Here is a 12084-nt window from a genome sequence, read left to right as displayed (position 1 = left end):
TCTCGTTTCCGTAGCGGGGGGATAAGGGGGGAAAGTTTTGGACTAGTGATGGGTATATTGTCTGGAGCTGTCGAAATCGTATGGAGTCGTCCCGAGTTGTCAGGGGTCGTCTGAAGTCTTTTGTAGTCATCCGGAACCGACTGTAGTCGTCCGTAGTCGTCCGAAGTTATCCAAAGTCGTCCGTAGACGTCCGTAGTCGTCCGGAGTCGTCTGTAGTCGTTAGGAGTCGGCGAGAGTTGTCCAAAGTCAAAGTCGTTCGTAGTCGTCCGGAGTTGTCTGGAGTCATCCGGAGGCGTCCGTAGTCATCCAAAGTCGTTCGTAGTCGTCCGGAGCCGTCTGTAGTTGTCGGTAGTCGCCAGGAGTCATTCGTAGTCGTCCGGAGTCATCCAAAGTCGTCCGTAGTCGTCCGAAGTCATCCAAAGTCGTCCGTAGACGTCCGTAGTCGTCCGGAGTCGTCTGTAGTCGTTAGGAGTCGGCGAGAGTTGTCCAAAGTCAAAATCGTCTGTAGTCGTCCGGAGTTGTCTGGAGTCATCCGGAGGCGTCCGTAGTCATCTAAAGTCGTTCGTAGTGGGCCGGAGCCGTCTGTAGTTGTCGGTAGTCGCCAGGAGTCATTTGTAGTCGTCCGGAGTCATAAAAAGTCGTCCGTTGTCATCCAAGGTTGTCCGTAATCGTCCGGAGTCGTCCATAGTCGTCCGGAATTGTCTGTAGTTGTCTGTAGTCGTCCAGAGTTGTCCAAAGTCGAAGTCGTTCGCAGTCGTCTGGAGTCGTCCGTAGTCGTCCATAGTCATCCAAAGTCGTCTGTCGTCCGGCGCCGTTTGTAGTTGTTGGTAGTCGCAAGGAGTCGTCCAGAGTTGTCCAAAGTTGAAGTCAAAGTCGTCCGTAGTCGTCCGGAGTTGTCTGGAGTCATCCAAAGTCATCCTAAGTCGGAGTCGTCCAGTGTCTGCCTTCGAAACAAACGCCTGTACACGAATTACCCGCACAAAGAATAAGACAAAACAAAAACACACACACAACGAAATGAAATGCCTGATCACAATCACATTGTACCTGCCGACTCCGTACAACTTCGGATGACTGCAGACGACTCCGCACGACTCCGACTCCAACGAACAATTGCTCCAGAGAGCACATCACTAGTTCGAACCCCAGGACCCCGGCGAAGAAATGGTCCAGTGGGTTCCGAGTTGACTGCTCACCTGCCGGCTCACCACCAATATTGTGCTGTGGGCTTCCTCCATGGGGTGGGGGGAGGATGAGTGTTTGGAAAAGTTTAATAGAGTTACCGGACAGGCTGTTGTGCCGGTTTTATGATTGTGCCGCGGATTGTTTTGCCGCACCCGTTGGCCTCCGTCTTTTTTCGACCTGAAACGGATCGCTGAACCCGTTACCGACGAGGAGAGAGGCTGTTTACCTTCGTACCGTCATCCGGGGAAGGTGCTGGAATGAGTTTTCCCATTTTTTTTTTTTTTTGTTGGAAGGAGAGAGTTGGAACCTGCCTTCCTGGAACGGTGTTCCACCGCTAATGGTAAGATTAATGGTCAGCTCTTCCCCATAACGTGCTACAATGTACGACTGATTGGCTGATGGTTCGCACACAGATTAACACGTGTCCCTGTATGATCGCTTCGCTCGATCGGTCCGCAACAAAATTATCCTTATCACAGTTGTCTGAAACAAAATAATTAATTTTGCCCCTCCATTCGAACTTCTCTCCAGTCAATCATTCTGCCTGTGAGCAAATTCCACCGCTCAATCGGTCGAAACAATCGAAATGGAAAAGGATTGAAAGTGTACGAAAAATCTTCCAAAAGTTTTCCAACCTTTTCATGGCTGATGCTACACAAAGCTGGTGCAAATGAAGCGTTCGGCACAAACCTTACTAGCTGAATTTGCACTCCAGCTTCTGCAATCTGCTGCAAGTAGTAATTAACCTTCTTCTTATTTCCTTTTTTCGCTCTCTTTCACGCAAAACTCTTCCATGCGAACATGCGAAGTTTCGTTATCAGTTTTGAGCACCGAGTACAACTTTTTCGCTCTTTGCCGACATTTCAAGGTTAGATTGGTAGACCGCCTGTCGGGGAGTTTTTGTTTGGGTCTAATCGCACCAAAAAAAAAAAAACAAACATCCTTCCCGAAATGAATTTAGCAATGATTTTAATTAACAATTCAGCATTAAAATTTCGTGGAATCGAATCAGATGTCTCGAATCTAACTGGAAAAAACGAGGGAGAGATGGATTCGGTTCAAAAATCGTATTTGCAAAAATCATCAAGAAATTAATTCCAACCATCTGCGCACACAGCACAGACAAGCGAACGAACGAGGGGACCTTTTCTTTTTGTTTGCGATTGGAACCTTTTTCTCCCGAAAGCTGGAAATATGTACCGAAGCGACAATCGCCCATCAAGGAGTTCAAAAATAGCTCCACCAAAAACCCCTATTTGATGGGGGCAAACTGTCAGTCAAAATAAAAAAAAAATGCGCTTGACAGATAATCGAAAATTGTCATGCAAAAATTTCCAATGTCAGCCTACGAAACAACGTTCAATCACTCGAGAAAAAAGGGGACTGGAAAATAACATTAATAATAAATCTCATCGGTAGCTGGAGCCGCTCCAAAACAGCGTTATAATATTCCATGAATGGGACATGCTAACTACCACCAGCACCTGATGGTAATTAATTCAATTACGCTCGCCAAAGCAGTGCTTTGAGTGCAATAATATTGCTCCATAGTTAGTGCCGTGGCCGTGTCATTACGAGGTACACCCAACCCACGTGGAGCGCCCACCAAACCCACCCCGCTGCCGATGTGCATTCCAAGCGCTTCCATGCGCCGCCGTGCGTTTATTTAAATACAACCATCCACTTCCACTGCTGCAAAATGTAATCTAAATACGGCACCATCATTGAATGAAGACATCAAGCGCCACCGTATGCCACCCAGCACGCACTTCCTCCCCCCCACCCTTTCCATTTTGCTGTTCCCTGGGACAACTTTCGTAGAAGTAATTGATTTTCTCGCACTTTGCGTCGTTGCGCCGCAGATGGTTCCCTTTTGCGCCCCCGTGTCACTTCCAATGCGCCTCTTGTGACGGTGTCGGTGGTGGCATGCATGACAATCTTCCATCAAACGGATATTAGCTAAGCTTTCACATGTACCACCCACGCATGCTGACACACACGCACGCACCCGCAGCCACCCACCGCACAAAACGTGTGTGACACGCGACGACGACGACGACGACAACATCGACACCGACACCGGTGTCTTTAAACGTCGTTAAACTGTACCACCCACCCGCTTCACATTGTGTGGCTGAAGGGCGCTGTAACTGTAAGTCTTTTGGGGGAGGAAATCGAAAAGCTTACGCCAACTAATGCTATTTTGCTACACACACGCACACACAGAAACATATCTTTATTTCGTTGGTTTTCGCTTTGTATACAGCTTCCTCCTATAGACTGATGTGCGTGCTACATAAACACACACGCACACACGCACACACACTTACATGCGGGTATGGTATCATTTCAATTAACCTTTGGATAATACGATGAGAACGGTCGTTGCTGGAACGTCGCCTCTTAAACCCTCCCCGTAAAAAAACACAAAAAATCCCCCCCATCCCGAGAGCACGAGAGCGTTTCCCGGAAGAAGGGCATTAGAGCCTCGCTCCAGCCCTAGGTGACACTGTCGACACTGTCGGCACTTTCATTGCACTCCATTATCGACTGGAAGGTGACAAGGTGCGGTGTCGGGCCGCCGGTGTCGCTCGGCGTACGGCCCAGCTTCGGTCGCGCCGTCATCCGCTCATCCTCTTTGGTGTGGTGCGTCACCGCTGCCGGTACGTTCATGTACTCTGCACCGCCCGCAAACACCGGCACATTCGAGGGATACATTACGTAGTGCGATTCCTGCTTTCCCATGCCGGCCCACGAGCCGGCACTGTTACTACTGCTGCTGCTGTGGCTGCTGTGGTTGCTGTGGCTGCTGGCAGTGCTGGAGCAGCTACCGTTGCTGCAGCGGTTAAGCGCACCGACGAGCGTCCCACTGCCCAGCCGCACGCCCCGCACAAGGTGCAGCTCTTCGCTGACGGGACGGGGCGATGGCGGCACCATGTAGTTCTCGTTCTCGGTCCCTTTCGGCCACGATTTGCTGTGCGACAGTCGTCGGCCCTCACTGGGCGCACCGTCCGTGGGTGTGCCGACCGGAGGCCCCCCGCCCGATGATAGTCGACCGCCGCTGCTCTGCTCGGAATTATCGCTACCCATGCTGTTCATGCTGAGCGAGAGGCTTTGCGGTCGTACCACGGCGTACCCACCGTTCGAACCGCCGCCGCCCGCCATCGAGAACTTAATCTCATCGCACACGTCCGCACCGGGCGGGTCGCTCGCACCACCGGCCGACCCATTCCCTGCCCGCTGCTTCGCCGCGGCCGCCTTCCCGCCCGCCGGGGAAGGTTTGGTGCGCGAGAAGAAGCTCCGCATCCGCTCGAACGGTGTCGGCCGCTTCAGCTTGTCCTTCAGCTCGCGCTGTATCTGCTCGTAGTGTTCGCGCATCCGGGCCAGCTGGTCCTGCTTCTCGCGGAAGCTCTTCTGCACATCGTTCCGGTTTTTCCACAGCGTCACGAGCTGCTCCACCTCCTGGATCGAGAACACGTTGTTCTTGAAGTCGGAAATGATCTCGAGCAGCTCGTCGTCGACGGTGCGGCCCTCGGCGGAGCTGCCGGTGTTGCGCCGGCACCGGGGCAGCCCGGCCGTCGTCGTGCCGTACGTGTCCTCGCTCGCCGGGTCCTCCTTGCGGAAGCTTAACCGCACGTGGGAGGCCGCCTCAGTGGTCGGGCCGGTTTCCGGCACCACTTCCGGCACGTTGCAGTACGGATGGACCGGAATGTTGGACGGTTGAATCATGTAATCGCCCATCGGTTCGGCCGTCGCGGGCAGTGGGGGTGGTGTGGGAGTGCGGTCGGTTGGCGGTGTGAAGGGTGCATTGGAGGGCTGCAGCATGTAGTCACCGTTCGTGACGCATTCGGCCGATGCGGTTGAGCCGGCTTCACAGTTTTCCAGCAGATCGGAGCATTCGTTGCTGAAAATGTCGTACTTGGCGGCCCGCTCGGCGGATTCCACCGACCGCAGCGATCCGTTGTTGCAGCGCCGGTCGGTATCGCGCACCACATCAAAGTTATCCTCGTTCTCCCCGCAGACGTCCTTTTCGTCCGGGGGTCCGGGCGGTGTCAACTCGCTCCCGGCCGGACGGTCGTTGAGGTAGTGGATATTGATGGCGCTCGCCCCACTGCTTCCGTCCACCTGGTCCGACCCATTCGCACAGCTCATGTCGATGTAGCCCTCCGCCTGCTTTAACGCGTGCACGTGCGACAGAATCTTCTCCGCGTCGGTTTTGTTCTGCGTACGAAGGGGCAGACCGGTCCCGTGCTGCTGCTGCTTCGGCTGTATCATCACCTGGTCCGAGCTGGCGCCACTCACGCCCTTGAAGTAGTGGTACATCGTGGTGAGTTCGTTCATTTGCTGCAAGGAAGAAAAAAGCATATGCGTTCCTATCAACTCCACCCAGCGGTTTGTCGTCTGCAGCCGCCAAACTTACCGAGAAGTTCTTCAGTGCGCTCGCGATCTTGTAGTGTCCCACCAGCTCCGCAATGTCCGACGGCGTTCGACCGTTGATGTTGCGCATTTCGCACGCAATCTCACCGCCCGGTGATTCGATCAGCTGCATACAGAGTCGCTCCAGGCCCCAGCGGGCGGCAAAGTGCAGCAGTGTCGGATACTCTTCAGGATCTGTTCCGGAGAAAGAAAAAGATCCAACAAAACACCGTGAGAAAATGCGTTCAGTTCTTCTTCCATCGGTGGGAAATACGTACAGATGTCACGATGGCAGCCCATCTCAGCACCACCACCACCGCTGCCGTAGTTCAGCAGGTTGTAGTTCGGTGGAACGTTTCGCAGGAACGCCTTCAGCAGCAGCAGATCCAGCTTGTCCCGATCGTTCGTCGACAGACCGACCGACTGACAGATCAACTCCATCGGTGCATCCTTCGACGACAGGATCTGCTCGAGCTCGCGCATCTGGCTCTCACACTTTAACGGTCGACTGCCGAGATCGATACTGTTCTTCTCCAGCCGTATCTTGATCATCATCGAGATCTCCATACAAACCTCTGCGTGATCGATTCCCAAGGAAAAACAGAAGAAAAAAAAATCCCCGAGATCGTCAGTTCTTCCCATCCATCCATTCATCGAAAACCCACCATATGGCAACTTCCGTTTCGCGTTACACCCTCCACCCGGGGTTCCGCGAAGGTGAGAAACATTGGGATAAGCCCCGATCACATCGACCTACCTGGCACGCTGAACTGTATGGTGTAGGGATTGCGCCGCTTGATGTTCGTTATCTCGATCGTTTGGTCCGCCTTCTCCACCTTGATCTTTATCCAGTCCTCCTTGGTGAGCGGTTCGTGCAGGATCAGCAGGATCTTGCTCTGGCCCACCTTCACCTTGCGCGGGAACAGCACGAACGAGTCGTGGGAACGGTGCCCGCTACCTGCACCGCCCGCTGCCGCACCGGGAAGATGGCCCGTTGTACCTGGGCCGGACGGGCCTGTTGGTGAGGTCGGTGTTTTCGGTTCCGTGCCGGATGGTGTGCGCTGCAGGACGGTTTGCTGGCGTAGCGCCTTGCCGAGGATGTCGGTCGCAATGCCGAGCAGTTCGCTTACGAAGGCGGTGTCCTTTTCGCGCACGGAACACGTTCGCCAGCGGGAGTAGCCGGGCAGGGAGGTTTTGGCAAACTCGTTCACCGCACACTCGGACACGTCCAGGAGCATGCCGAGGACGCGGTTCGGTGTGAGCAGGGCGTTGAGCTTCGTGTGGAGCAGGGAGGGCGAAAGTCCTAGCAGGGCGGGACAGACGACCACGATCTGGAGTTTGGTGGATTCGCACTGCTGTATGATGTGCGGGGTTTGCTGTACCACATCCTCGTCCAGCTTGATGTGGAGGAATCTGAGCAGGAGATCGAAAGGGAAGGGATGTTATTGTCATGAGGAACTAAATGCAGAACTCGGAAGTTCTTCAATTACGGAACACGGCCTGGACACACTAAATTCTACAGACTGTATACTTCCATCCAAGGCGACTTCCATCACTATTACAGGGCTTCCCAAGGTTTTTGGTTCGTTTTTTTATCGTTCCCAACGATTTATGGGCATCATTCCATTGAAAATCAATACAAATGATTCAAAAATATCGGAGAAATAATTCGTGGGAAGAATACAAACAAAAATTGAGAAGCAACAAAACAAAACATGAAAAACGCTGTATTGATTCCATCTGACTGAAAGTGAAACAGACAATTTTACAGCACACCTGCCACAAAGAGACATTCGTCTAATAGAGAGTGACTGCAGACATAACCCGTAGGCACCGACTGATGTAATCTGAACGTATGTCACCAAATATCCATGGAGAATGAACCTTGTAGCAAATCGCGTTGCTTTTTATTGAATTGCCTCAACATGCTGAGTCCAAGGCAGCGAGCTGAGAGACACCAAACAATGCTAAAACCAACGTATGCTAAACCTGCCCGGACTAAGAAACAATCTAATCTTTTATATGCAGATGTGGACTGCAACATTCCTACGTGATTCTGAAAAGCTTCCCGATTGTCTCGATGGACTCGATGTCCATCATATGTCTAAATCTTTGCAACAGCAAACTATTGGCGATTTTGTACTTCAATTTTATCGGACTTTTGGACCTGGAAAACGACATAAACGTTAACGGTTAGCAAGAGCAGATCACGATCACACTGAAGGAACTGGAAGGGTCTAGCGCTTCACGTCGTCATCGTACATTAGTGGCCAGACATATGGGTCAAGAGCATGGACTGGGTCACTGTGAAGTGATGCGGAACAGGTATATTACGGTCACAGACTGTCTGATTCCCGGTGACGTCTTGTTTATGACACTATTACCACACAAAAACACTTCTGAAACTGATCCCGTACATATTAATCATCATCACTATCAATTTCACTACAGAAGCCGACTGACACACACACACATACACACACACACTAAACACTTGATACTCACTTGAAGGGAAGCCGTCCGCGTTGCTTGGTGATCTTGTCGAAGCACACCTTCAGATGGTTGACCCACAGCATGCCGTGCTCGCTGTGGCGTGCCGTCACGAACAGCACGTCCATTGCAGCCGCCCGTAACGTTCCTGTGGAATGAGATGAGTCCCCGCGATCGCCACACTATTACTGGAGGATGTTTTTTTTTACGCAGCGGAAACACTATCGCACCAGAGAACACATCCACCCACTCCCACACACGATGTAATGAGAGAGAGAGAGAGTTCGGTTGCGTTTCAGTGTGGAATCTGGAAGCAGAATAACCTCCACCGCGGAAGCGCACAGCACTGCTAAAAGCCAACAAGCCCACTGTCACTGCAACGCGATCCGCCAGCAAAATGTGCAGCACGCCGGAAAGAGTGCTGCCCGCGGGCATGGCAGCGATCGCTCAGCGCGGACAACTCGCGGCGAAAAAACAGTCACGATCACGTCTTCGCTCCATCCGCGACCATGATGCGCGAGAGAGGAGGACGCGCAGATGGGTTTTGTTTAATGTGTTTGTTTTCCGGTCGTTTTGTGTGTACAATGAGCGCGCGCGCGCGTACGCCCGTCACCCGGAGGGGATGGGACGGTAACACGAGCGCGTCCGTTCCGCCATCCGTGCGGCGGGGAAAAAGGAACGTGATCAAAATAAAGGAACGAAGAAAGAAATGGAAGGGACAGCAATGAAAAGTAGCAGAAGAGGAAGCAAAAAAAAAACAGGCAGCGACTCATTTGGACAGCATCGCAGTGACTGTGACGGCCAAGCGGATAGGGCGGTCACTGAATTTGAATGCATGGTGCGTGATGTTGTGGTGGATGTTCTCGTCACACACACAGGGGGGGTGCCCCTCAAGAGCAGGAAGGAAAGGTGCCTCTCATCATAAGCAACCGAATCAGAAAGGGAAGAGAGAAAGAGTGAGAGTTGCGGTTGGGTGTAGGTAATTAGAATGGAAGTGGAAGCATTAGAACGTTTGCTGGAGCTTAGATGGCAAATTTCAAAAAATGATAGTGACACCACAATGCCTTTCGACACTCTCTTCCGCGCTTTCTCTCTCTCTCTCGCTCTCTCCTTCGCTATCGCTGGAAATGGGTTTGTTGCCGAGCTGCCGGCCCGGCTCCAATGGTTCAATATGGCCCTAGGCGGAAATACACATCAACCAATCCTCCATAAAGGCGACGCAAGCAACCGGGGGCTTGCGAGCACAAGAACCCCCACAAACCATAAACGGAACTGACGCGAATGGCACTACTACTTTGGCGTTTTGCGGTGCCTGCTCTTTCCTCTGGCGCGTTCTTTGCGTGCCCTGTACCCTTTCCCTCCCAGCAAGACCCGGGTTTGTGTGTTTGCGTATGGTTCTTGAGCGGCTCTGTTTCCGCTTTCGCTTGCGCGCGGGAGCATCGCACTTACCGGAATCGGATGTGCTGCCGGCGGGTTGACAGGGGGCTTTCGGGGCGGGAGCGTTCGGCACCTGCAATAGACACACAGCCAAAAGTAGCGTTTTATAAACGGTTTTTTGTTGTTGTTGTTGTTGTTGTTGTTGCGCAAACGGCGTTGATGGAAAGGCGGAAACAAAGCGTAGAAGGACATTAGCACGAATTGATGTAAACCATTTGCGTATTTGTGGTAGAGGAGGATGTGGGAAGAGGAGCTAAGGGAGGGAAGAAGGAAATACACAGGGCGAGGAATAAGACACCACACGCACCACGGGCATACACACACAAGCTTACCTCATCGATGGAGGTTTCATTTTTCATCATCTGCTCACGGCCGCCATTGTGCTCCAACTGATGCTGCTGCTGCTGCTGCTGCTGGTACTGCTGCGGTAGATGATGGCGATGAGTCGACGTCCCGAAGGAATGTCTGCGCCGTTCCGGCAGCGTCCCCGACCGTCCGACACTGCACCAGTGTTGTTGGATGTGTTGTTGTTGTGGAATGTTTACAAAGTGCTTTCGATTAGCGCAAAGTGGAACGAAGCCCCAGGCGCGCGCGAACAACTTACGCAAACGGTGGCGGTGACAGCGGAACCGCCAGCGGGGCCGCCCGTGACGCTCCATCGTCCTCCAGGATCGGTGCACCGCCGCCCGTGCACGATGCGCTGTTGCTCCGGTAGCGAAAGATCGTGCCGTTGCGGGTGGGCGGCGTCGGCGGGGACGGCGCCGAGTCGGCGTAATCCCCCCCGCGCCCGTCCACGATCGTAGCAGTGGTGGCGGCTCGCTTCAGCTTCGAGTAGGTCACCAGGCGCTTTAAATGGTAGAAGCGGGCCGGCTTCTTGTGCTCCACCACGTCCGCGGCCGATTCGCCGGACGGACCGGACGCGGCGGCATCTTCGTTAAAGTAGTTGGGATTATCTGTTCCATTTGGGAAAATGGGGGGAATGGGAGGGGGGGAATCAATTGAAAAATCGGACTCGGAGGATAATCATGCAATCATGGTGGAGAAGATGTGATCTGCTGTTCCGCGATGAAGAACTCTCTGCCAGGCGACGACGACGAACGACGCCCGTGGCGGATGTGAGACCGACTCACCGACTCACCTGAACACAGCGGGTGTGGTGAATCCATGGTTTGTTTTTAGACGTCTTGTGGGAGGTGTGTGTGTCGGTATGCGTAGGTATACTACTACTTCCCACCACCTCTTTAACAGAAACAAGCTAAAGAAAGATACAAACTACAGTCACACAATCACACAGAGCGCACAGAGGCACACAGTTCCGCAGCATCCTTTGTCGTAAAAGTTCGTTGCTACGAGACGAAAGCAGTGAGACACTAGACACACGCTGTTGTTATCTGAGATCAGACACCCGTGCCTTCCCCGGTATGGCAAGATGCATTGCTACAATTTGCATATTGCATTTAAACACGCACACACACACTAACGCTCACTGCCGGAATGCGACTCTCGGAAGGAAGGCGAACGTTCCGGACGATGCCTGGGCCTCCTCTGCTATTGATCTCACGCGCCGGAGGGAAACTACGACTGACACTTTAACTGGCTGGCATCAAAGCAGGCCCCGAGGTTTTCGACTGTGTCCCAGACCATTTGTTTATTTGCTTTTCCGTTCTTTCCGCTACCGGGCTCTCTTTCTCTCTCTCTCACAAACACACACTCTTCTTGGTACTTTACTTTTTCCGGGTTTCTTCACACGGATGAGCATATGGGATGGATTTTCATCACCAAATTCACTGAAACACGCTGTCTTCCGTTCCGTACCACAGGGAATGGAGTTTTCCAGCCACCCCCAACACTCACAGGAACGCACACACGCACGGTAGAATTTCCGGATGCTCCAGCCCTTCCAGGGGAGCTACAGGCGAGCGCGCGCGCGCACACACAACCGCCCAAACAAAAAGGTCGTGTCGTTCTCGATCGTCTGGCCGCACTCGACTAATGTGCCACCCCGTTCGAAGCGGCGAGAAGAGACGGACATAAACCCCCGCCGCCAGCACCACTACGCACTACCAACGCTAGTCCGCACCGAACGTCCGAGACGACGCACAAGAGCATCTGATCGAATTATCTAATCTAAACTAAACTCGTCCTCACGGCAGGCCCGTGCCAACCGTTGCCGTCTCATCCCGCATGAACGGCCCGAAGAGAAGACATCTCGCTTGCAAACGACGTGCCCACGGACCCTCTCGTCGTTCATCATCCACGTTCAGCGTGTCCCGCGCGCGCAATGCGTTTTTACATTGCGCTTGTAATGTTTACATCGCTCGGTCTCGCTCGCACGCAAGGCCCGAGCGCGCGCGCCCGATCGTTGCTGTCCTATCTCTCTCAATCTCGCACACTCTCCCACTCTAGTTCTCTAGCTCTTTCGTTCTCTTTCCGTCATACAAGTCATGTGCGGGTTTTGGCATTTGGTTATATTTTCGAGCATGTTTTTCACGCGCCCGCTTTCGGCTTGCGCTCCCTTTTTGCTCGCCCTAACGCAAAACACGCTGCGCGGCGTTT

The 12084-nt window shown here is 53.1% G+C and overlaps 1 protein-coding gene across 1 annotated transcript; it reads right to left on the bottom strand.

Moving 5' to 3' along the window:
- Positions 1–3381: 3381 nt before the first annotated feature.
- LOC120894974 lies at positions 3382–11709 on the bottom strand. Its single transcript, XM_040297897.1, has 9 exons — positions 10667–11709; positions 10133–10481; positions 9861–10029; positions 9541–9601; positions 8107–8239; positions 6359–7014; positions 5880–6176; positions 5606–5796; positions 3382–5529 (listed from the first exon to the last, which is right to left on the bottom strand). Exons 1-9 carry the CDS (start codon positions 10692–10694, stop codon positions 3685–3687), a joined length of 3729 nt encoding a protein of 1242 aa, XP_040153831.1. The 5' UTR covers positions 10695–11709; the 3' UTR covers positions 3382–3684.
- Between the last annotated feature and the right edge of the window lie 375 nt (positions 11710–12084).

This window comes from Anopheles arabiensis, chromosome 2, assembly GCF_016920715.1.
Source record: "Anopheles arabiensis isolate DONGOLA chromosome 2, AaraD3, whole genome shotgun sequence".
NCBI lineage: Eukaryota > Metazoa > Arthropoda > Insecta > Diptera > Culicidae > Anopheles > Anopheles arabiensis.
Note: the sequence above shows the minus strand (reverse complement) of the source record. Positions and strands in the feature narration are given on the sequence as shown.

What these genes read in the sequence shown, in the direction of transcription:
- LOC120894974 (XM_040297897.1), bottom strand. Translation starts at nt 10,694, where the DNA reads ATGGATTCACCACACCCGCTGTGTTCAG. An exon ending in ACCACACCCGCTGTGTTCAG is followed by an intron (nt 10,482 to 10,666) that starts GTGAGTCGGTGA and finishes CAAATGGAACAG; the next exon opens with ATAATCCCAACTACTTTAAC. An exon ending in CTGTCACCGCCACCGTTTGC is followed by an intron (nt 10,030 to 10,132) that starts GTAAGTTGTTCG and finishes ACACTGGTGCAG; the next exon opens with TGTCGGACGGTCGGGGACGC.